Source organism: Pristiophorus japonicus, chromosome 6, assembly GCF_044704955.1.
Source record: "Pristiophorus japonicus isolate sPriJap1 chromosome 6, sPriJap1.hap1, whole genome shotgun sequence".
NCBI lineage: Eukaryota > Metazoa > Chordata > Chondrichthyes > Pristiophoridae > Pristiophorus > Pristiophorus japonicus.
In genome coordinates this window covers 155,194,714-155,219,901 of record NC_091982.1, presented here as the reverse complement: position 1 = coordinate 155,219,901, position 25,188 = coordinate 155,194,714, and the positions used below count along the sequence as shown (strand labels likewise).

Sequence of the window (25,188 nt, the reverse complement as noted above, 5' to 3'; positions counted from 1 at the left end):
GGAGGATGTGCTACGCAGACTGGACCGGGTAGGGCTACGACTGAAAAAGGCGAAGTGCGTCTTCCTAGCTCCAGGGGTAGAATTCCTGGGGATGAGGGTAGCAGCAGACGGGATCAGCCCTACTGCGTCCAAGATGGAAGCGATCCAGAGAGCACCCAGACCCTGTAACACGACTGAGCTGCGTTCGTTCCTGGGGCTCCTGAACTATTTTGGTAACTTTCTTCCCAAATTGAGCACGCTGCTAGAGCCGCTACACGTGCTCCTACACAAAGGTCGCGAATGGGTCTGGGGGGACAGCCAGGAAAGGGCTTTTAATAGAGCACGCAATTTGTTATGTTCCAACAATCTGTTAACGCTATATGACCCATGTAAGAAACTTGTGTTAACGTGCGATGCGTCATCCTATGGTGTCGGGTGTGTGTTGCAGCATGTCAATGCCAAGGGTCAGTTACAACCTGTAGCTTATGCCTCCAGAAGTCTGTCCCAGACAGAAACGGGCTACGGGATGGTACAAAAGGAGGCGCTCGCATGTGTACATGCGGTAAAGAAAATGCACCAGTACCTGTTTGGCAGGAAATTTGAGCTGGAGACAGATCACAAACCCCTAACGTCCCTTTTGGCCGACAACAAGGCCATAAATGCAAATGCATCGGCCCGCATACAGAGGTGGGCACTCACGTTAGCCGCCTATGACTGTACAATTCGGCACAGACCGGACACCGAAAACTGCGCCGATGCACTCAGCAGGCTCCCACTAGCCACCACTGAGGGGGCTACCGAGCATGCTGCTGAGATGGTCATGGCTCTTGAAGCTTTCGGAAGCGAAGGCTCACCCGTGACAGCCCGTCAGATTAAAGTCTGGACAAATAGAGACCTGCTATTGTCTCTAGTCAAGAAATGTGTCCTGAATGGGGACTGGGCAGCCACGTACAGGGCATGCCCTGAGGAATTTAAACCATTTCACAGGCGCAGGGATGAACTCTCGATTCAGGCCGATTGCCTACTGTGGGGAAACCGCGTAGTCATGCCCCAGATGGGCAGAGAGGTGTTCATCTGAGAACTCCACAATGAGCACCCGGGCATTGTCATAATGAAGGCAATTGCCAGGTCACACGTTTGGTGGCCAGGGATAGACGCAGATCTGGAACTTTGTGTTCGCATGTGCAACACTTGTGCCCAGCTGCGCAATACGCCCAGGGAAGCCCCCCTAGCCTTGGGCACGCATCCACGTGGACTACGCAGGTCCTTTCATGGGAAAAATGTTTTTGGTTGTAGTAGACGCCTACTCCAAATGGATCGAGTGTGACATTTTAAATTCAAGCACATCCTCTGCCACAGTAGAAAGTCTACTGGCAATGTTCGCCGCCCACGGTCTACCGGACATCTTGGTCAGCGACAATGGCCCGTGCTTCACAAGCACTGAATTCCAGGACTTCATGGCAGGCAATGGAATTAACCATGTCAGAACGGCACTGTTCAAGCCGGCCTCAAACGGCCAGGCAGAACGAGCAGTGCAGATAATCAAACAGGGGATGCTCAGAATCCAAGGGGATTCCCTACAAAGCCGCTTATCACGCTTCCTGTTGGCCTATAGATCCCGACCATACTCGCTCACAGGGGTTCCACCCGCAGAGCTGCTAATGAAAAGGACGCTCAAAACCCGGTTATCCCTTATACACCCCACCATGAAAGAAATTGTCGAGAGCAGGCGCCAGTCACAATATGACTACCATGACAGGAATGCGAGGGCGCGATGTATTGATGTAAATGACCCTGTTTTTGTCCTCAACTACGCTGCAGGGCCCAAATGGCTTGCAGGCACTGTGATTGCCAAAGAGGGAAATAGGATTCTGGCAGTTAAACTTACCAATGGACAAATCTGCCGCAAACATGTGGATTAAACAAAAAGGAGGTTCAGCAACCCCATAGAAGAAGCAGAGGAAGAACACAATATAGAGTTCACTCCTGCACAGGTGACCGAACACAGGGACCAAAGGGAAGAGAGCCCAGTCACTGTGGGCAGTCCGGATAGGCCTGAGGCACCGCAAACAGCAGACACTCAGGCCAGCGCCCAACAACTGGAGCCCCAACTCAGGCGCTCTACAAGAGAGCGTAAACCACCAGAGAGACTCAACCTGTGATCCCAATAAGACTTTGGGGGGGGGGGAAGGTGATGTCATGTATTCAACCAGCAATGTAACCCATGTATAATCTAACCTAAGTTGTACACTGTGAGAACAATGACCACTAGGTGGTGAACTTGTGGGAGACACTCCTAACCTGGACCTTCAGATATAAAAGGAGAAGCTCCACCCACTTCCTGCACTTGAGTGCTCAGAAATAAAGGACAAGTCACAGACTGACCTTCTCTCAAGCATGGGCCTTGTGTGCATTTATACTGTCTCGTAAGGATGTATCACAATCCTTGGCATAGAGTTGAGACAAGCTTCAGAGGACTGTCTTTGCTTTCTTTTCCTCTATCGGTGAGACAGTCAGAGACACAAGAGAGAGTCCTGGCTGGCATATAAACAGGTTTAACTTGCTTTGGGACATCCTGTGGTCGTGAAAGGTGTTCTATCAATGAAAGTCTCTCTCTTTTTTCCCATTCATGCAATTCATGTAAAATAAGCCAGTTGTTGGTTTACAACTGTGCCTCATCTTACTAATGTACTTTTCCGTTCACCTTCCCTGAAGAACATGTGATGGCATATGCAGGATTGCAGTGGACAATATAGGCAAAAAAGCTTCCATTATGGGTCCCAGGCCACACTATCGTTTAATCAGATATTGGAGGGGCTACAAGGTCAATTTATAAAAGTGACTGGTGATGCTGAAGCCAAGTAAATACCGAGTGCAAACCCGTGAAACTTGTAACAAGAGTTTAATCCTGATTCAGCAATTTCAGATTTGAGTAGCCTGCCATTTTCCTGCAAGTTTCTCCCAGTTTTTACTTTGATCAGTAATTTCACAGTTTTCATCTCATTTTCAGGAGAGTTGAAGGGCTGGATTTTCAGTTGCCTGGCGCCTCAGTTAGCGGCCAGAGGGGGTGTTAATGGGAGCGCAAGAGGTTACCGACCGGAAGCGTAGCGTTTAGCGCCCCGTCCGAAAAGTCATTAGAGACTCACCGGATGCGTAAACCAGTAGCGCCTGGCTGCTGGCGATCAGTCCGATCGTGATGTATTCTTGGTGCAACGCCCACGCTTTCACCCGGTCAGAAAATTAGATGCAACTGCCTCATGTAGCGGGAAAAACAGTCGTTACAGGTTGCAGACTCGTTAACTGGTGGCTACTCACAGGGATGAGGAAGCGCTTCCCTCGGAGGTCACAGTCAGTGCAACGTTTACACACAGCACGGTGCGTTAGCCTCCAAGTTTGCAGCGGCAAACAGATGTAATAGTACAGATTGAAAACAAGTGATTTTGAAAACTTTAACGAGCGGATTACAATGTCGCACCTTTAAGACTCGCCTGTTGCCAGGGTTTGACTCGGAGTTCCGCGCAAGTACAATGGGTCTGCCAAATTTATTGACTAAACTTTTGTTATCGCCCCCCTCAGCTCTGGTGTGCAACGACTGATTTAGCGCCTGTCAGCTCCTCGCCCTACTCGAACGAATTTCTGGGCGGAGGGCGCAAACTTTTTCAAGGTGCTAAAATTACTGCTCTGCCTGGGTTACCGGCCCAAATAAGGCGCGACCGAATTTCTCCCCCTAAGTGACCATCAACCCGTGACATTTTACCACACATCTCTCAGGCATTTGGGCACCAGTGTGAAACTCCTTCAACACATAATATAAATTTACATTGTAAGCCTAGGCACGCTGGTAATGCTGATTACCTGCTGCAGGATCAGACGCTGCTAGGCTCAGGTTCCGCAAGGCAATAGAGATGAAAATCCACAGTGGTAGCTGGACCCAGATGAGCAGACTGGCTTTGAAAGGATGACAGTTGTCACGAACATACAGCTCAGAGATGATCCTCCGCAGATTCTTCCGGAAGTGAAAACTGACTCCCGAGAGACAAAATAATGGATTAAAACTTCATAACTAAATATGAGTGTTTTGCAGAATACCTACATTCAGTCTGTAAGTGTGAACTTGAACTTCCAGTCGCCTATCACTTTAATTCTTCGCTCCACTCCCATTCTGATATCTCCATCCTCGGCTTCTTACACTGTTCCAATGAAGCTCACTGCAAGCTCGAGGAACAGCACCTCATCTTTCGTTTAGGCACTTTACAGCCTTCTGGACTCAATATCGAGTTCAACAATTTCAGACCATAATCACTGCCATAATTTTTTTGTTGTTTTTTTTCCTCTTTTACACGGCAGCTGTTGATGATTCTGCTATTTACACCCTATCTAGACTCATCTTTTGTTTCTTAACTTACCCCATTACCATCTCCTTTTACTTCCACTATCATCTTTTTTGTCTCTTAATCGCTTCTTCAGCAGTCAGGAGGTGCGTCGCTGAGGCGTGAGTCCGGGGTCGGTGAGAGGCCTATAAAGGCCACGAGTTCAGCAGTCGGGAGGTGCGTCGCTGAGGCGTGAGTCCGGGGTCGGCGAGAGGCCTATAAAGGCCCAGCTTGTGCAGCTACAGGGAGAAGGCAAAAAGAAGTAGAAAGAAATAGAAAGGTGACGTCACAGCCAAGGGGGTAAGTGATTGGCTGGTGATTGGTAAGTAGTTTTTCTTTTTTCTCTTCTATATCAGTGAGTAACTTTTAGCATTGTTGTTGCCAATTTAAGTTAATCGAAGGGTTAAGTCATGGCAGGAGAGCTCGGACACGTGATATGCTCCTCCTGTACTATGTGGGAAATCAGGGACGCCTCCGGTGTCCCTGACGACTACGTGTGCGGGAAGTGTATCCGCCTCCAGCTCCTTACGGACCACGTTGCGGAATTGGAGCTGAAGGTGAATTCACTCTGGAGCATCCACTATGCTGAGAATGACGTGAATAGCACGTGTAGCGAGTTGGTCTTACCGCAGGTAAAGGGTCCACAGCCTGATAGGGAATGGAAGACCAACAGGAAGAGCAGTGCAAGGAAGGTAGTGCAGGGATCCCCTGCGGTCATCCCCCTGCAAAACAGATAAACCACTTTGAGTACTGTTGAGGGGGATGACTTAGCAGGGGGGAGCAGTAGCAGCCAAGTTCATGGCAGCGTGGCTGGCTCTGCTGCACAGGAGGGCAGGAAAAAGAGTGGGAGAGCAATAGTGACAGGGGATTCAATTGTAAGGGGAATAGATAGGCGTTGCTGCGGCCGCAACCGAGACTCCAGGATGGTATGTTGCCTCCCTGATGCAAGGGTCAAGGATGTCTCAGAGCGGGTGCAGGACATTCTGAAAAGGGAGGGTGAATAGCCAGTTGTCGTGGTGCACATTGGTACCAACGATATAGGTAAAAAACGGGATGAGGTCCTACGAAACGAATTTAAGGAGCTAGGGGCTAAATTAAAAAGACCTCAAAAGTAGTAATCTCAGGATTGCTACCAGTGCCACGTGCTAGTCAGAGTAGGAATCGCAGGATAGCGCAGATGAATACATGGCTTGAACAGTGGTGCAGCAGGGAGGGATTCAAATTCCTGGGGCATTGGAACCGTTTCTGGGGGAGGTGGGACCAGTACAAACCGGACGATCTGCACCTAGGCAGGACCGGAACCAATGTCCTATGAGGAGTGTTTGCTAGTGCTGTTGGGGAGGAGTTAAACTAATATGGCAGGGGGATGGGAACCAATGCAGGGAGAAAGAGGGAAACAAAATGGAGACAGAAGCAAAAGACAGAAAGGAGATGAGTAAAAGTAGAGGGCAGAGAAACCCAAGGCAAAAAACAAAAAGGGCCACTTTGCAGCAAAATGCTAAAGGGTCAAAGTGTGTTACAAAGGCAAGCCTGCAGGCTCTGTGCCTCAATGTGAGGAGTATTCGGAATAAGGTGGACAAATTAGCTGTGCAGATAGCAATTAACGGATACGATGTGGTTGGCATCACAGAGACATGGCTCCAGGGTGACCAAGGCTGAGAACTCAACATCCAAGGGTATTCAACATTAAGGAAAGATAGACAGAAAAGAAAAGGAGGTGAGATGGCGTTGCTGGTTAAAGAGGAAATTAATGCAATTGTAAGGAAAGATATTAGCTTGGATGATGTGGAATCAGTATGAGTGGAGCTACGGAATACCAAAGGGCAGAAAACGCTAGTGGGAGTTGTGTACAGACCTCCAAACAGTAATAGTGATGTTGGGGGGAGGGCATCAAACAGGAAATTAGGGATGCATGCAATAAAGGTGCAGCAGTTATAATGGGTGACTTTAATATGCATAGAGATTGGGCTAACCAAACTGGAAACAATACGGTGGAGGAGGATTTCCTGGAGTGCATAAGGGATGGTTTTCTAGACCAATATGTTGAGGAACTAATTGGGGGAAGGCCATCTTAGACTGGGTGTTGTGTAATGAGAGGATTAATTAGCAATCTCGTTGTGCGAGGCCCCTTGGGGAAGAGTGACCATAATATGGTGGAATTCTACATTTGGATGGAGAATGAAACAGTTAATTCAGAGACCATGGTCCAGAACTTAAAGAAGGGTAACTTTGAAGGTATGAAGCGTGAATTGGCTAGGATAAATTGGCAAATGATACTTAAGGGGTTGACAGTGGATGGGCAATGGCAGACATTTAGAGACCGCATGGATGAACTACAACAATTGTACATCCCTGTCTGACGTAAAAATAAAAAAGGGAAGGTGGCTCAACCGTGGCTATCAAGGGAAGTCAGGGATAGTATTAAAGCCAAGGAAGTGGCATACAAATTGGTAAGAAATAGCAGCGAACCCAGGGACTGGGAGAAATTTAGAACTCAGCAGAGGAGGACAAAAGGTTTGATTAGGGCAGGGAAAATAGAGTACGAGAGGAAGCTTGCAGGAAACATTAAAATGGACTGCAAAAGCTTCTATAGATATGTAAAGAGAAAAAGGTTAGTAAATACAAATATGTAGATCCCCTGCAGTCAGAATCAGGGGAAGTCATAACTGGGAACAAAGAAATGGCAGACCAATTGAACAAGTACTTTGGTTCGGTATTCACTAAGGAGGACACAAACAACCTTCCGGATATAAAAGTGGTCAGAGGGTCTAGTAAGAAGGAGGAACTGAGGGAAATCCTTATTAGTCGGGAAATTGTGTTGGGGAAATTGATGGGAGTGAAGGCCGATAAATCCCCAGGGCCTGATGGTCTGCATCCCAGAGTACTTCAAGGGGTGGCCTTGGAAATAGCGGATGCATTGACAGTCATTTTCCAACATTCCATAGACTTTTGGATCAGTCCCTATGGAGTGGAGGGTAGCCAATGTAACCCCACTTTTTAAAAAAGGAGGGAGAGAAAACAGGGAATTATAGACCAGTCAGCCTGACATCGGTAGTGGGTAAAATGATGGAATCAATTATTAAGGATGTCATAGCAGCGCATTTGGAAAGAGGTGACATGATAGGTCCAAGTCAGCATGGATTTGTGTCAGGGAAATCATGCTTGACAAATCTTCTGGAATTTTTTGAGGATGTTTCCAGTAGAGTGGACAAGGGGGAACCAGTTGATGTGGTGTATTTGGACTTTCCGAAGGCTTTCGACAAGGTCCCACACAAGAGTGCAAAGTTAAAGCACATGGGATTGGGGGCAGTGTGCTGACATGGATTGAGAACTTGTTGGCAGACAGGAAGCAAAGAGTAGGAGCAAATGGGTACTTTTCAGAATGGCAGGCAGTGACTAGTGGGGTATAGCAAGGTTCTGTGCTGGGGCCCCAGCTGTTTACACTGTACATTAATGATTTAGACGAGGGGATTAAACGTAGTATCTCCAAATTTGCGGATGACACTAAGTTGGGTGGCAGTGTGAGCTGCGAGGAGGATGCTATGAGGCTGCAGAGTGACTTGGATAGGTTAGGTGAGTGGGCAAATGCATGGCAGATGAAGTATAATGTGGATAAATGTGAGGTTATCCATTTTGGTGGTAAAAACAGAGAGACAGACTATTATCTGAATGGTAATAGATTAGGAAAAGGGGAGGTGCAACGAGACCTGGGTGTCATGGTACATCAGTCATTGAAGGTTGGCATGCAGGTACAGCAGACGGTTAAGAAAGCAAATGGCATTTGGCCTTCATAGCGAGGGGATTTGAGTGCAGGGGCAAGGAGGTGTTACTACAGTTGTACAGGGCCTTGGTGAGGCCACACCTGGAGTATTGTGTACAGTTTTGGTCTCCTAACTTGAGGAAGGACATTCTTGCTATTGAGGGAGTGCAGCGAAGGTTCACCAGACTGATTCCCGGGATGGCGGGACTGACATATCAAGAAAGACTGGATCAACTGGGCTTGTATTCACTGGAGTTCAGAAGAATGAGAGGGGATCTCATAGAAACGTTTAAAATTCTGACAGGTTTAGACAGGTTAGATGCAGGAAGAATGTTCCCAATGTTGGGGAAGTCCAGAACCAGGGGTCACAGTCTAAGGATAAGGGGTAAGCCATTTGGGACTGAGATGAGGAGAAACTTCTTCACCCAGAGCGTGGTGAACCTGTGGAATTCTCTACCACAGAAAGTTGTTGAGGCCAATTCACTAAATATATTCAAAAAGGAGTTAGATGAAGTCCTTATTACTAGGGGGATCAAGGGGTATGGCGAGAAAGCAGGAATGGGGTATTGAAGTTGCATGTTCAGCCATGAACTCATTGAATGGCGGTGCAGCCTCGAAGGGCCGAATGGCCTACTCCTGCACCTATTTTCTATGTTTCTGCCTTCACAGACCTTCCCTTTTGTTCTTTCCTCCCCTCTCCCCTTTCCCTGCCCCTACACTTACTTAAAAACCTGTTACATCTCTAACTTTTTCCAGTTCCGACGAAGGTTCATTGACCTAAAACATTAACTCTGTTTCTCTCTCCACAGATGGTGCCTGACCTACTGAGTATTTCCAGCATTCTCTGTTTTTATAACTAAATAAAATCTGCTTAAAACACACACGCACACAGGTTTAGCTCAAGGGTGGTGCAGGAGACCATCATTATTTGTAGTTTATTTTATAATCTCAATACTATGCTGACCAGACTAAAGGTAATATGAACAGTTATGACCAGCTCCTATAGTTTTTTTTTTAATTATAAAAAGGGTCACATTTTACCAGTGTACATTATGTAATGCAGTTACGGACTCAGGTACTGGGTTTGGAGAAATTAACTAAACTCACGACAACACAAGCACATAAATTATTTGTTCTTTCAGCATATGGGCAAGACCATTTAATTAGTGGAATTCTGTATTTCCATTGGTAACTTTACGTGTTCTTCCTGTCAAATCCTTCTTGTCTGGTTTCCACAGCTCTCAGTACCAAAGCAGCTTTACTCAGTAACAAGCAATATCCATTGTGACTGTAGCCATGGTGCATTATCATTCCTTGACCTCTCCAAGACATTCAACATTTTAGACTGCACCACCCTCTCGAATGCCTCTCCTCTGTTGTCCAACTCCATGAGAGTGCCCTTGAATGCTGAAATTCATTATTAAGGAAGTAGTAGCAGGACATTTAGAAAATCGTAATACAGTCAAGCAGAGTCAGCATGGTTTTATTAAAAGGGAAATCATGTTTGACAAATTTACTGGAGTTCTTTGAGGATGTATCGAGATAAAGGGGAACCAGTGGATGTGGTGTATTTGGATTTCCAGAAGGCATTCGATAAGGTGGCACATAAAAGGTTTCTGCACAAGATAAGAGCTCACAGGGTTGGGGGTAATATATAGCATGGATAGAGGATTGGCTAACTACAGAAAACAGAGAGTCAGGATAAATGGGTAATTTTCCGGATAGCAAACTGTAACTAGTGTGGTGCCACAGGGATCAGTGCTGGGACCGCAACTATTTACAATCTATATTCATGACTTGGATGAAGGGACCGAGTGTAATGTAGCCAAATTTGCTGATGATACAAAGATAGGTGGGAAAGCAAGTTGTGAGTTGGACGCAAAGAACCTGCAAAGCGATAAAGCTAAGTGAGTGGGAAAAAATTTGGCAGATGGAGTATAATGTGGGAAAATGTGAGGTTATCCACTTTGGTATGAAAATTAAAAAAACAAATTATTTAATGGGGAGTGATTACAAAATGCTGAGGTATGGAGGGATCTGCGGGTCCTTGTACTTGAAACACAACATGTTAGCATGCAGGTACAGCACGTAATTAGGAAGGCAAATGGAATGTTGGCCTTTATTGCAAGAGGGATGGAGTATAAAAGTAGGGAAGTCCTGCTACAACTGTACAGCTAAGTAACATTTCATGCTTTTGCAAGAAGCGATACATACCGAGCCACCTTTTCAGACCACCCAACTTGCTTTGCACGCACAGATACTTCATAACGCAGTTGCTTGGCAAATTCTGCAATCTCCAGCTGCAAATTTTCAACCTAGTGAATGAGAAGACGACCCTGTTTAGAATACACACGGCAAGAGAAAGTTCACTTCCAGTTAATAGTTTAATCCATTCTACTTCACATCTTCAACACATATACACGTATTCTTTCCCATTGTAAGGACACAGCTCAGGAAGGTCCCTGATTTGTGCTCAGATAGCAGGCTTTGATGTACCCAGGTTTTGGGGGGCCTGGGGCATAAATTTCTGCTTTTGATCACGATCAAGTGATGCCGAGGACAGGGTCAGGATTAGCTGTCCGGGGGCTCAAACAACCTGCAGAGACTCACTGCCGAGGCTTATGTAAAGAATAGGAGGTAAATTATATTAATCCAATCATAGCCAGTGCATCTCCAGCAATGGTTTCTCTTCCTACCTTCGCAACGTCATCTCTAGAGTTCCCCAACGATCTATCCTTGCCTCCCCCATCTCCTCTTCCTCATTCACAAGTTGCCCTTTAGCAACATCATCTACAGCCATCGGGTCAGCTACCACATGCATGCTGATGCTGATGACATTCAGCTCTACCTCTTCACCATCTCTTTGTGTTGTCAGACTGCTAGTCTGACATTCAGTGTTGGATGTAGGAGGGGAGTGAGGTAGATGGGTTTCCCACATTACAGCAGTGACTACACTTCAAAGGTACTTCATTGGCTGTAAAGCGCTTTGAGATGTCCGGTGGTCGTGAAAGGCGCTATATAAATGCAAGTCTTTCTTTCTTAGTGAGGGAATTCCAGAGGGTAGGACCTAGGCAGCTGAAGGCATGGCTGTCGGTGGTGGGGAGAAGGGAGGGAGGATGCATTAAAGGGCGGGGTCAGAGGAACATAGCTCGGGGCGGGGGGGGGTTGTAGAGCTAGAGGTTAATGAGATAGGAAAAAGCGAGGTCATAAAAGGGATTTAAACAGGAGAATGAGAATTATAAATTGGAAGTGTTCAGCGCCTGGGAGTCAATGAAAGTGAGTGAGGGGGTTGGGGGGGGGGGGAAAGGAGAGCAAGTCTTGGAGTTGTATAGAATAGGGGCAGCAGAATTTTGGATGAGCTGAAGCTGAAGGTGCAGGATGGAAGGCTAGCCAGGAGAGTGTTGGAACACTCAGGTCTGGCAGTGACAAATGCATGGATGAGAGTTTCAGCAGCGATGGACTGGGGCAGGGGCAGCGATAGCGATGAGAAAGGTTACTGAGATGGAAGTAGGTAGTTTTTGTGATGGGAGAGGCTATTGGGTCTGTAGCTCAGCCCAGACCCCATAGGATACAGAGGTTGCGAACAGTCTAGTTCAGCCGAATTGGCAGGGGACTGGGGAAGGGGGTGGAATCAGTGGCATGGGTATGGAATTTATGGCAGGGCCCGAATATGATGGCTTCAGTCTTCCCATTGTTTAACTGGAGGAAATATATAGTATAGATATGCTATTTCTTCAACTCTGAGACCAGCCAATTGGGCCACAAAGGTTTTTTCTGCTCATGTGCATCCTACATAACTTTTTCCGATTTAGATTATTTTATATTTAAACATTGTTTTATTTAAAAGCACGAGCACTGATTACATCATGTGGCATTCTGGTCTAAAAGAGTTACTAACCTACATTGTAAGGGAGTTGAATTAATATCAGTAGAGATGCAGTCAATTAACCCAGGGTGCTGGCTGGTCGAGGTTACTGAGCCCACGAGGTGGATTATCAGAAGAAATTAATACATGATGCTGGAATAGTAGGACTCCTAAAATTGGCTAGGGAAAAGAAATGTGTCAGAGTTCCTATTGCTAGTCGTCATCGACCTACCCGTTGGGAAAGTGCACCTCAGGTGAGGAGAGAATCGGGTGACCACGGTTCAATAGTCTGCCGATACTCAGTCTAGCTTTACACATTCAGAGTAGTTTTCGCACTTCATGCTGTGGGTGGGGACCCGCTTCTTAAATGGTCAGACAATCGTGCGCAGTTAGTGTCTGAACTTCCGGCAACCGCTCCATATAGCAGCAGGATATTGGAACATTACCCTTATTAAGAATGGCTACTTTGGTGAACTGTACCCCAACAAGAGTTAGTCCCTTTGGGAGGTGGAATGTAAGGGAAAGAAAACTAGGGGGAAAAAAAAGTTTTTTTTGAATGAATGCATTCGGATGTCTTCACTAATCTCAACAGCTAATTGAAATCATTAATCCTAGTAGTATGGTCCACTGGGTCTCTGTCAGTAACCCACTGCTAAGTGTAATGACCACAGGCCAAATTGTGACCAATACTTATTCCAAAATGTTGAGAACTGAAGTTACCAACGATGGCTGCCTGACTGAGACGTCATCATCATAGGCAGTCCCTCGAAACGAGGATGACTTGCTTCCACACCAAAAAAGGATGAGTTCACAGGTGTTTCAAGAAGGACCCGAACTACATCCTGAAGGGTGGAAGATGCCTGTGCATGGATTTTTTTTAAACATGTGGTGACCGTTGCAAACCAGCCACCACACGAGCCAGGTCTTGATCCAGTGGCAAGGATTAAGTAAGATGACTGGAGACCAGCTCTGCTGCACGGACCTAGTGCACACACATATCGCAGTGTGGGCTGGCCCGTGCTGTCCCTGGGTCCTCGCTACTTCTGGGCCCCAAACTCACGCCTCCCCTGGTCTCCGATCATGTCTCTCTAGTCTCTCGCTGTCCTTCGCCCCGACCTCGCCGCTCTTGCTGTATCTGCCCACGCTCCAATCATCGACCTGGACCTTGATGATGTCACTCTTCGCTGCCGTTGCCCTCCTGCACCAGCTTGTGCTGCTCCCTGGAGTAGTATGCCTCCACGCTGTCCATGGCCGCCGCTCGCCCCTCCTTTTATGGCCCCGACCTGCCGCTGATGGTCTCGCGCAGGTCGGGACCTCCACGCTGATCGAAAGCAGAGTTGTGGTGAATGGCTGTTTTTTGGACGGAGGTGCACAGTGACGTTCCCCAAGATTCAGTACTAGGAGCACTGCTGTTTTTGATATACATTAACAACTTGGACTTGTAGGTACAGGGCACAATTTTGAAATTTGCAGATGACATGAAGCTTGGAAGTGTAGTAAACAGTGAGGGAGATAGTAATAGATTTCAAGAAGGTAGACAGGCTGGTGGAATGGTCGGTCACCTGGCAGATGAAATTCAATGCAGAGAAGTGTAAGGTGGTATATTTTGGTAGGAACGAGGAGAGACCATATGCACTAAGTAGTAGTTTTAAAGGGGGTGCAGGAACAGAGAGACATGGGGGTGCTTGTGTACAAATCTTTGAAGGTGACAGGACAGATTAACAGATTAGTTAATGAAGCATATAGATTCCTGGGCTTTAGAGAGTACAAAAGCCAGGAAGTCATGCTTAACCTATATAAAGCATGAGTTCAGCCTCAGCTGGAGTATTGTGTCCAATTCTAGACACCACACTTTAGGAAGGACGTGAGGAAATTTACTCGAACGGTTCCAGGGATGAGAGAATACAGTTATGTGGATAGACTATAGAGAAGCTGTGCTTGTTCTCCTTAGAGCAAAGAGGAGATTTTATAGAGGTGTTTAAAATCATGAAGGATTGAGATAGAGTAAATAAAGAGAAACTGTGTCCAATGGCTGAAGAGTCGATAATGAGATGGCACAGGTTTAAGGTGATTGACAAACAAACCAAAGGTGAGATGAGGAAAATCTTTTTGTTTTTACGCAACAAGTGGTTAGGATTTGGAATGCACTACCTGATAGGGTGCTGGATTAGCCTTCAAAAGGGAATTGGATAAATGCTTGAAGGAGAAAAATTTGGACCGATATGGGGAAAGAACGGGGGAAGTGGGACTAACTGGATTGCTCTTCGAAAGAGCCAGCGCAGACTTAATAATCATAATTTTTTTAAACTTGCATTTATATAGCACCTTTAACGTAGTAAAATGTCCTAAGGTGCTTCACAGCAGTGTTAACAAGACAAAACAGATACATTTGACACCGAGCCACAAAAGAAGAAATTACGGCAGATGACCAAAAGTTTGGTTAAAGAGGTCGGTTTTAAGGAGCATCGTAAAGGAGGAAAGAGAACTAGAGTGCCGGAGAGGTTTAGGGAGGGAGTTCCAGAGGTTAGGGCCCAAACAGCTGAAGGCACGGTCACCGATGGTTGAGCAGTTATAATGAGGGATGTTCAAGAGGACAGAATTTGAGGTGCGCAGACATCTTGTGAGGCTGAAAAAGATTACAGAGATAGGGAGGGGCAAGGCCATGGAGTGATTTGTAAACAAGGATGAGAATGGGCCGAATGATGACTTGATGGGTCAAATGGCCTCCTCTTGTGCTGTACTATTCTATGATTCTATCCACGTCACCACCATTCCTTGCATACCTTAATTTTAACAAAACCCTCTTATGCAGCATCATATGCAAATCCATATACACAACATCGACTGAATTTCCTTTATCAATGCACTGTTATTTTCTCAAGGAACTCAATTAAATTTGTCAGACGTTACTTATCTTTTACAAATCCATCCTGGCTGTCCTTAATTAAGTCATGTGTTTCGAAGGTGATTATTAAATTTTACACTATTTTGGTCTCCAAAAGTTTACCCATTACAACTCTTGTGCCAGAGTGGTTGTGGAAGGGTAGTTTTCACTGCAATAGGATAATTCATGACTTAGACTCGATTATTGCTTTATTATTCCCGGACAAGTCTCCGCAGCATTTTAATATGTTTCATCTTTAGTTTGACGCCTGTAGGAGAGTACCCCCCAAATATAAGTGTATGAGCATTCCATTTCAACACATGCTTCAGGCCTTCAGCATATCCATTCATTGGTGTTGAATTTGAATAATTTTGTATCCTGGGCTTGCAAATACCAGAAGCAGGAATGAGCCTGTCCATTCTTGCATTATCTTTAAAATGTTTATGTATGAGAGGAGGGAAGGGGGGGTAGGGAGGAAGCACAAAAAATAGAATATAAAACAGAACAATTACTGAGACGTATGAAGCTCCCCACTCACCTTGGCAATAATGTACATCTGGTAAACAGCTAGGGGGAGGGTCACACTTGCTCGTAGCGCCACAGTTGTGCAGATTATGCTTGCCCACCATGGCAGTCCTGTGGCTTGCTGCACGTTGGTCAGAAGGTCCTGCGTCAGGTGAACAGGCGCTGAGTCCGCAAAACTCTCGTACCAGCCAAGGTGAGGAGCTGAAACTGCTGCAGCAGACAAGCCCGAGGCCAATGACAGCGTCCTTCTATGACAGACTGAGGGGCTTCTAAACACTCCATTACCCTCAGCCGCAGCCAGCAATGATGGCGAGCGTCTGTTACAGTCTGTCCCTCTGTCTTTTCGAATGATTCCATGAGCAGTCGAACAGGATAATCCTTGGGTTCTCTCCCATGGACATCGCTTCAACACACATACTCCACCATGTGACAACGCCAACGTCTTTGCGAGTTTCAATGCCCGACAGCACAGCATTTTGGAAATCTGCAAAGACCATACAAGAAAAGAGATAATTACAAACTTTTTTTTTTGCACTGACTCACACATCAATCTTCCATTCACACTCAGCAGCAGAGCCAAGAAGAACTATTCCCAATGCATGTCCAAACTTATATCCCACCACTATTGCCAAGTAAAGAGTTGACAGTTCAAACCCATATCCCACAATTATTCCAATGGGAGGAACTGTATGTCCAAAGCCATATCTCACAATTAATTCTACGGCAAGGACTTTATGCCCAAACCCATATCTCACCATTAATCATCTGGGGAGATCTGTATGTCAACAACAACTCACATTTATATAATGCCTTTAACATAGTAAAATGTCCCAAGACACATCACAGTAACATAATCAGACAAAAATTGACACCAAGCCAAAGAAGGAGACATTAGGGGCCCAAGTTTCCACACACGCCTAGAACGGCGCAGTCCCGACCTGGGCGCCCGTTTTTCGCGCCACAAAGTGCGCCTAAAAAAATCCTCGGTATTCTCCACCTACTTGCAGGTCCTCTGGCCCTCAGCGCAGCCAGCATGAGCTGTGGGGGGGCGGAGCCAGGTCCCTGCGCTGAAAACAGTGCCGGGACCTCTGCACATGCGCGCTACAGTGGGCACACAAGTGCAGTAGCTCCAGGCGCCGAACTGTGTGGGAGGGGCCCGAAGCACGCAGCCCCTAGACCTGGCTGAATGGCCTCACTGGGGCTGCGTGAATAAGGCTCCTCCCACGGCCAGCTCCTGCTCCCCCCCCCCCCCCCTTGACCAGACGCGACACTCGCTCATCGTCCCCCCCCCCGCCTGCCTCCGGACCAGACCAGACCCGACACCCGCTCCCCCCCCCCGCCTCCGGACCAGACCAGACCCGACACCCGCGCCCCGCTGCCTCCGGACCAGACCCGACACCCGCGCCCCCCCCCCCCCCCCCCGACTGACCCGCGCTCCTGTTCCCGCTCCCCCGACTGGACCCGACCCGACCCCATCCGCGCTCCTGTTCCCGCTCCCCGCCTCCCCGACTGGACCCGCGCTCCCGCCCCCCCCACTGGACCCGACCCGACTCCCGCTCCCGGACTGGATCCGACCTGACCTCCCTCCCTCCCCCCCCTCCCTCTCTCTCCTTCCCCCCCTCTCTCTCTCTCTCTCTCTCTCTCCCTCCCTCCCTCTCTCTCTCTCTCCCTCCCTCCCTCCCTCTCTCTCTCTCCTCCCCCCCCTCTCTCTCCTCCCCCCCATCTTTCTCCCCCCCCCCTCTCTCTCCCCCCTGACCCGAACCTCCCCTCCCCTCCCCGACCCAACCCAACGCCACCTACCTGTAAATCTGGTGCTGGGGACGGGCCCTGCCCGAAGTCTCGGGCCGGCCCGTTCAGCCTTCGGTCCCGAAAGGCCTGCCTGAAGCACTTTCACACAGGTAGGAAGATGGTTTATTTAATCTTTTCTTTGCTTATAAATGTTTATTCAGGTTGGATTTATTTGTATAATATTTGTATAAGTAGAAATAAGGATTTATTATAGAATTTAATGACTTCCCTTCCCCCCCCCCACCTCGTTCTGGACGCCTAATTTGTAACCTGCGCCTGATTTTTTAATGTGTAGAACAGGTTTTTTCAGTTCTACAAAAATCTTCACTTGCTCCATTCTACTTTAGTTTGGAGTATGTTTTCACTGTGGAAACTTTCAAATCAGGCGTCAGTGGCCGGACACGCCCCCTTTTGAAGAAAAAATTCTGTTCCAAAGTAGAACTGTTCTACCTGACTAGAACTGCAGAAAAAAAAATGTGGAGAATTGCGATTTCTAAGATAGTCCGTTCTCCACCAGTTGCTCCTAAAAATCAGGCGCAAATCATGTGGAAACTTGGGCCCTAGGAGAGGTGACTCAAAGCTTGATCAAAAAGGTAGGTTTTAAGGAGTGTCTTAAAGGAAGAGGGAGGTGGGTGCAATAAGTAAACATTAATCATTAGGTTATAGGCAGAGTTAAGCTCCCTTTACAATGCCCCATCAAGTACTCCCACATTAGGGTTCCATACAGAGTGGAGACAAATGGAGGGATTCAAGGGTGAAACTAAATGAGTTGGACAAATTGAATAAAGATTTTTGAAGCAAATGTGCCATAGTCTAGACCTTGCAAAGTTTTGAACAGTCTACTTATTTATATTTATATTTATATATATATATATTTAAAAAAAATATATATAATTCATTCTCGGATGTGGTTAGCACGGAAGGCCGGCATCATATTGCCCATCCCTAGTTGCCCTGAGAAGATGGTGGTGGGTCTTTATCGCGCTCACTGATGATTGGTTCACGATTTGGATAACGCAGACCTCACAGACGGGATTTAAAAGAGCTACTGGTTAAAGCGGGGAGTGACAATTCCAGCACTGCAAGACAGCAGGAGCCAAAATTGAAATTCAATGTGTTGAAAGAGTGCTTCTGCAGCCCAAGGAGAAAAAGAAAAAAGACTTGGATTTATATAGCACCTTTCACAACCACCGGACAGCTCAAAGCGCTTTACAGCCAATGAAGTACTTTTGGAGTGTAGTCACTGTTGTAATGTGGGAAACGCAGCAGCAAATTTGCACACAAGCAAGCTCCCACAAACAGTAATGTGATAATGACCAGATAATCTGTTTTTGTTATGTTGATTGTGGGATAAATATTGGCCAGAACACCAGGATAACTCCCCTGCTTTTCTTCGAAATAGTGCCACGGGATCTTTTACGTCCACTTGAGAGCAGGTGGGGCCTCAATTTAACATCTCATCCGAAAGACGGCACCTCCGACAGGCAGTACTCCCTCAGCACTGCATTGAAGTATCAGCCTAGATTTTTTTGTGATCAAGTCTCTGGAGTGGGACTTGAACCCACAATCTTCTGACTCAGATGCGAGAGTGCAACCCACTGAGCCACGGCGGACACTGTAAGGAGGTGATGCTAAGCAAGGTGCAGCAAAGGAGCGGCCATCTTAGGTTAAAGGGCCACCCTCCTCAGAGGTCGGCTGTCTGCAATGATTGGGAAGAGGTGACAGAGCAAGTGAGGATGGCACAGGTATAGATGTGAAAAAAGTTTATCAAGTTGAGGAATGTAGCTGCCTAGGTGTAATGCTATAACATGGCTACAGCACACGCTCACCTTAATCGGCTGCATGTCTTTGGATGGATAATAGTCATTTAAAACACATTGGGGACGAAATTGGCCTCCTCTTTAAGGTCCATTACCGCCCCTAAGAGGCGGTAATGGGGCGGTAAGGCCTTTCCGACCAGGGGTAGGCGCAATTTCAAAACTAATCTGCAGAAGCAATATTTCAAGTGAGCAAGTGGTCAATCTATGGAGCAGATTCCCTGGGGAGACAGTGGAAGCAGTTCATATTGATTCATTCAAATGCAAAATAGATTTCAGAAAACAACATTGATATACAGTATAGGATCATTAGGTCCATGCAACAGAGCTGGTCTCCAGTCGTCTTGGGTAATCCTTGCCACTGGACCAAGACCTAGCTCTGTCAAGCCCGTGTGCTGGTTGGTATGCAACGGCCACCACACGTTAAAAAAATCCACACACAGGCATCTTCCACCCTTCAGGTTGTAGTTCAGGTCCTTCATTGAAACACCTCTGAACTTGTCCTTTTTTGGCGTGGAAGCAAGTCATCCTCGTTTTGAGGGACCGCCTATGATGCATTTAAGACATGAGATTACATAGTATTTACGACACAGAAACAGGCCATTTGGCCGAACAGGTCAAAGGTTCCCGACGAGCCACTCTCTCCCCCTACGTCATCTCACACTATCGACAAATCTTTCCATTCCCTTCTCCCTCATGTACTCATCCAGCTTCCCCTTAAATGCATCCAGGCTATTTGCCTCAACTACGAGTTCCACATTCTCATTGGTCTCTGGGTGAAGTCTATCCTGAATTCTTTATTGAAGTAGTTAGCTTGCTTGGGAGGAACAGCTGACTTTGGACCTACAGTTCACAAAGCTCTCCACCACTGGGGTTTTTCTCGCCTCGTATCAGGGTCTGTTGTAGACTCAGAGATTGATTGCGATGATTAGTCAGCAACTCCATTATTATTGTATCATGCGACTACCAGGATGGTAGAAGGCAAACTAGATGGACCTTAGTCTTTTTTCGTCTAGCTATACCTATATTCCTGGTTGCAGCTTCTAAGGCAACCGTCCAATGATGTGGAGCACTTAACCCACATGGCCAAATGGCAGCCAGAAGAAGGGGAGCACAATCTTATAATTGGAGATAGGCCATTTAGGAGGGCAGTCAGGGTGTACTTTTTTTTTACACAAAAGGGTACTGGAAATCTAGAACTCTCTTCCTCCAAAAAGCAGTGGACCAGATTAATTGAAATTTTCATGACGGAGATCAATGCAAAAGCAGCTAAATGGAGCTGAGCTACAGAAGTGACTCCTCAAATTGTTGCCCTGGAATTTGCAGAGCCTATTGAAGAAGTTCATGCAGAACCCTACTCACCAGACCCCACGGCCGATATCAAAAACCAAGCACATGGGGATCCTGGGATCAGACCATTAACCCCCTGTAGAAACCACACCTGGAGCTATTGCCCACCCCAACACAGACGCCTCCCCAACAGACCCCACCCCCAGGTGTAGCCCCTCCCCAACAGACCCCACCTCCAGGTGTAGCCCCCTCTCCAACAGACCCCACCTCCAGGTGTAGCCCCCTCTCCAACAGACCCCACCCCCATGTGTAGCCCCTCCCCAACAGACCCCACCCCCAGGTGTAGCCCCTCCCCAACAGACCCCACCCCCAGGTGTAGCCCCTCCCTGTGGGCTAGCCGAGGCCTTTAATGCCCTCCCCCGGGGTAAAGAGGCGCGGAGCTCCGCCCTCCACCCCGAGATCTTCCTCTCCGGTCGCATCATCACCCAGTGACCTGGAGCTGGGCCTGCCAACTCCTGTCTCCGCCCGAGGTAGCGAACTTGCCCATACTCAGCGTGCCCGGCCGGGCTATGCCGGGCTCACTCACCAGTCCGCGCCCGCTCACAGCTCCGCCTCGCGCCCTGACCGGCTGGACGTGCTTACATCATCCGGCGTGTATGGCGTCATCGCGCTGCGTCCTTTCAGACGTTGCTGTCTCGAGGAGGGGTGAGGATGGTGTCTGACACTGTAGCCCCAGAGTGTGACCTCGGTGTAGCTCCAGTGTGACCCCAGAGTGTGTCCTCGGTGTAGCTCCAGTGTGACCCCAGAGTGTGTCCTCGGTGTAGCTCCAGTGTGACCCCAGAGTGTGACCTCGGTGTAGCTCCAGTGTGACCCCAGAGTGTGTCCTCGGTGTAGCTCCAGTGTGACCCCAGAGTGTGTCCTCGGTGTAGCTCCAGTGTGACCCCAGTGCAGCTGTGTAGCTTCAGAGGTGGCATGGTCCTGTGGGGAGAATGAAGGCTTGTGCAGGGGCTGGATGAGTGGGAGGGTGGAGGATGATGAAGATGAAGGTGGTGGGGGGGAAGGGGTGCTGTGGGAGAATGATGAACGGGGCATGGGAAGGGGTACAGTGGGAGGATGATGAAGGTGAAGGGGTGGTAATGATGAAGGCTCCAGGGAGGGGTGGATGATGATGGCTCTGGTGGGCTTCCAGCTGCTGATGAAAATGAACTGAAAATGTTATTCATTGATGCCTCCACTGAGGGGGGGAAAAAAAATATTTTAAGTCAAGACCTGATGTTCTGGTGTCTGACCAGAAATTCACACACTCCTACTTGTCCCGGACTGTACTGATAATGTCATTCCATTATTTAAGAAAGGTAGGAGTGAGAAACTAGGACATATTAGAACTGTTAGTCTGTTCAGTTATGTGGAAGTTACTAGAATCTGTTCTTAGGGACAGAGTGACTAGTTGCCAACTTGCTCCAAAGAGTGACTGTTCTCTGGGAAAAGAAGAACTATCTAACATCTAATCTAGTCCTCGCCTTGTGTAAATTATAAGCGTCACAACCTATCTAATTGAAATAAGTTGTTAGCGTGAACACAATCCAGTCCCTTCATTATTTCATAGACCTCAAACAAGTTGTCTTGAAGTTTTTCTCTCACCCCTGCCCCTTCCTCCCAGAACCACGTTAGGGTTCTGCTTGCCCTCACCTTCCACCCCACCAGCCTCCACATTCAACGGTTCATCCTCTGCCATTTCCGCCACCTCCAGCGTGATCCCACAACCAAACCAGCTTTCAATGGGGCCGTTACCTCCACTCCACCCTGGTCCATTCCTCAATCACTCCAAAGATCCCTTGCCCTTCCCATGGCACCTTCCTGTGAAAGTGCAGGAGGTGCAACATCTGCCCTATCACCTCTCTTCCCACCATCCAGGGCCCCTAACACTCCTTCCAGGTGAAGCAGCGATTTACTTGTACTGCTTTCAATTTAGTATTCTGTATTCGCTGTTCACGATGTGGTCTTCTCTACATTGGGGAGACAAAACACAGATTGAGTGACCGCTTTGGGGAACACCTCCGTTCAGTCCCCAAGCGCGACCCAAGCTTCCAGTCGCCTGACACTTTAATTCTCTGCCACACTCCCATGCTGATATCTCTGTCCTCAATGTAAGCTCGAGGAATAGCACCTCATCTTTTGATTAGACAATTTCAGATCATAACCACCGATCCCATTTTTTTACATGGCAGTTGTTGTTGATTCCACCATTCCCACTTGCACCTCCTCTAGACCCATCTTTTGTTTCTTGTCCCATTACCATCTCCTTTTGCCTTGCACCCGTCATCCCTTTGTCATTTAATTTATCCTGTCCTCCACCCTATCACCGACCTTCTTTCCTCCCCTCCCCTCCCCCCTTTCCCTCCTTCTGTACTTGCTTAAAACCCGTTATATCCCTAACTTTTTCCATTTCTGATGAAAGGTCATCGACTTGATTTCTCTCTCCACAGATGCTGCCTGACCTGCAAAGTATTTCCAGCATTTTCTGTTTTTATTTCAGATTTCCAACATCTGCAGTATTTTTCTTTTGTCTTGAAGCTACGCATATATAAAGTAAATAGAGCTAGCTGTTTAAGTCTATCTGTGTAGCTGAGGTAGTTTAAATTAGGTATCAATTTTGCGGCCCTCTGATTTTTTTCAAAAGCCTCAATATCACCCATCGTGTGAGAGGACCAACACTGGATACAGTATTCTAAACGAAGCCCAGTAATGACAAAATGTTCCTTGTACAGGGACAATATTGCATGTTTGTTTTATATTGAATAGCTTTGTGAATGTAGTCCAGTATGTTATTTGTATTGGATGTAGCTTCACGGCTTTACTCGTGAGCCTTCAGAGCATTGTGAACTATGTCATCAAGATCTTTTTATTTCTCCACAAACTTCAGTTCTGTTCCCTGTAGGGTGTAGGTATATATCGTGTCCGTCCTGCCCACATGCATAACACTGCCCTTCACTTTTTTAAGTTAAATACCATTTGCCATTCACTGACCCATTCCCCCAATACATCAAGATCTGCTTATTGTGGTATACTCTCTTTCACAGTCCTAACACACAACTCTTTTTATATCATCAACAAACTGACTGCAAAGGGCAATGGTTTCAGTTTTGATGGAAGAGGACTGAGCTGTTCACCTTTACCATTGAGCTACGAATGTATCCCTTGGATCTCCAGCCGCAAGGCGCTGTGGTGACTTGCCTTCCTCTGCTTCTCGCCTTCGTTCATCTGTTCCTCAACAGATGAAGACTCTTCTTGCCCATCTGCCTCCTACATTTGCAACCCTTTCCATATTAGCGATACTCTGCAGTACGCAGCAGACCACTATTATACAGGAGACTATCTCCATAGCACCACACAAGTGCCAGGTAATTATTATTTCTAACAAGTGAGATTCCAACCACCCCCTAAATGACATTCAATGGCTTAACCAAATTCCCCACCGTCAACATCCTGGGGGTCACCATTGACCAGAAACCTAACTGGACCAACCACATAAATACTGTGGTTACAAGAGCAGGTCAGAGGCTGGGTATTCTGCAGTGAGTGTCTCACCTCCTGACTCCCCAAAGCCTTTCCACCATCTACAAGTGACAAATCAGGAGGGTGATGCAATACTCTGCACTTGCCTGGATGAGTGCAGCTCCAAGCTCGAAACCATCCAGGACAAAACGGCCTGCTTGATTGGCACCCCATCCGCCAAACATTCACTCCCTCCACCACTGGCGTGTGTACTATCTACGTGATGCACTGTAACAACTTGCCAAGGCTTCTTCGACAGCACCTCCCAAACCTGTGACCTCTACTACTTAGAATGACAAGGGCAGCAAGCGCAAGGGAACATCATCACCTCCAAGTTCCCCTCCAAGTCACACACCAACCTGACTTGCAAATATATCGCCGTTCATTCATCGTCGCTGGACCAAAATCTTGGAACTCCCTCCCTAACAGTATTATGGGAGTACTTTAATCACATGAACTGCAGCGGTTCAAGAAGTCGGCTCGCCACACCCTCTCAAGGGCAATTAGGGATGGACAATAAATGCTGGCCTTGCCAGTGACGCTCACATCCCATGAACAAATTTTTTAAAAGCATACTGCCGGCAGTCCCAAGACCTATCAAGGCACCTGAACAGTTGCTATAGGAGCCCAATGGTGAGCTTGATGATCGCCCTTGTGGTTCCATAGTTCTCGTATTACCTGATCTGCTCAGGCATGGTGGGGTTTCGAAGGGATATCATGAGCCACAGTAGAAGGGGTTAGTTCTTGTCCCCAAGCAGCCATAGAATGATACAGCACCGAAGGAAGCCATTTGGCCCAGTGCGGTAGAGCTCGTTGGTAGAGCTATCCAATTAGTCCCACTACCCTGCTCTTTCCCCATAGCCCTGTATATTTTTCTCCCCCTTCAAGTATTTATCTAATTCCCTTTTGAAAGTTACTATTGAATCTGCTTCCAGAACCCTTCCTGGTGGTGCATTCCAGATCATAATAACTTGCTGTGCAAAAAAAAAAGTTTCCTTATGTTGACTCTGGTTCTTTTGCCAATCACCTTAAATCTGTGTCCTCTGGTTACCAACCCTTCTGCCACTTGAAGTAGTTATTATTTATTCTATTGAGAAATTTTGAACACCTCCATCAAATCTCTTCTTAATCTTCTCTGCTCTAATAAGACCAACTCCAGCTTCTCCAATCTCGCCACATAACTGAAGTTCCCCCATCCCTGGTTCCATTCTAGTCAATCTCTTCTACACACTCTCTAATGCCTTGACATGCTTCCTAAAGTGTGGTGTCCAGAATTGAACACAATACTCCAGCTGAGGCCTAAGCAGTGTTTTTATAAAAGTTTAGCACGTCTTCAAAATAATGGCATGGGATAT

The 25,188-nt window shown here is 47.2% G+C and overlaps 2 protein-coding genes across 5 annotated transcripts in view; one reads left to right on the top strand and one right to left on the bottom strand.

Moving 5' to 3' along the window:
* The window catches only part of cox18 (cytochrome c oxidase assembly factor COX18), a 103,286-nt gene that overhangs the window by 17,604 nt on the left and 60,494 nt on the right, over positions 1-25,188 (bottom strand). Inside the window, exons 1-4 of one of the 4 annotated variants that reach the window (XM_070883300.1) lie at positions 20,921-21,113; positions 15,397-15,867; positions 10,324-10,424; positions 3,835-4,001 (exon numbers count right to left, since the gene is read on the bottom strand). In XM_070883300.1, the coding sequence (XP_070739401.1) occupies positions 3,835-4,001; positions 10,324-10,424; positions 15,397-15,867; positions 20,921-20,944 (763 nt within the window). In that variant the 5' untranslated portion in view covers positions 20,945-21,113. Of the gene's footprint in view, positions 1-3,834; positions 4,002-10,323; positions 10,425-15,396; positions 15,868-17,183; positions 17,228-20,864; positions 21,114-25,188 lie in introns of those variants that run through there. The other 3 variants (XM_070883301.1, XM_070883302.1, XM_070883304.1) reach the window with 3 other exon arrangements.
* Positions 20,931-25,188, top strand: part of agxta (alanine--glyoxylate and serine--pyruvate aminotransferase a) — a 93,920-nt gene continuing 89,662 nt past the window's right edge. The window contains exon 1 of the mRNA XM_070883299.1: positions 20,931-20,983. The gene's annotated coding sequence lies outside the window, so the exon portion shown is untranslated. The remainder of the gene's footprint in view (positions 20,984-25,188) is intronic.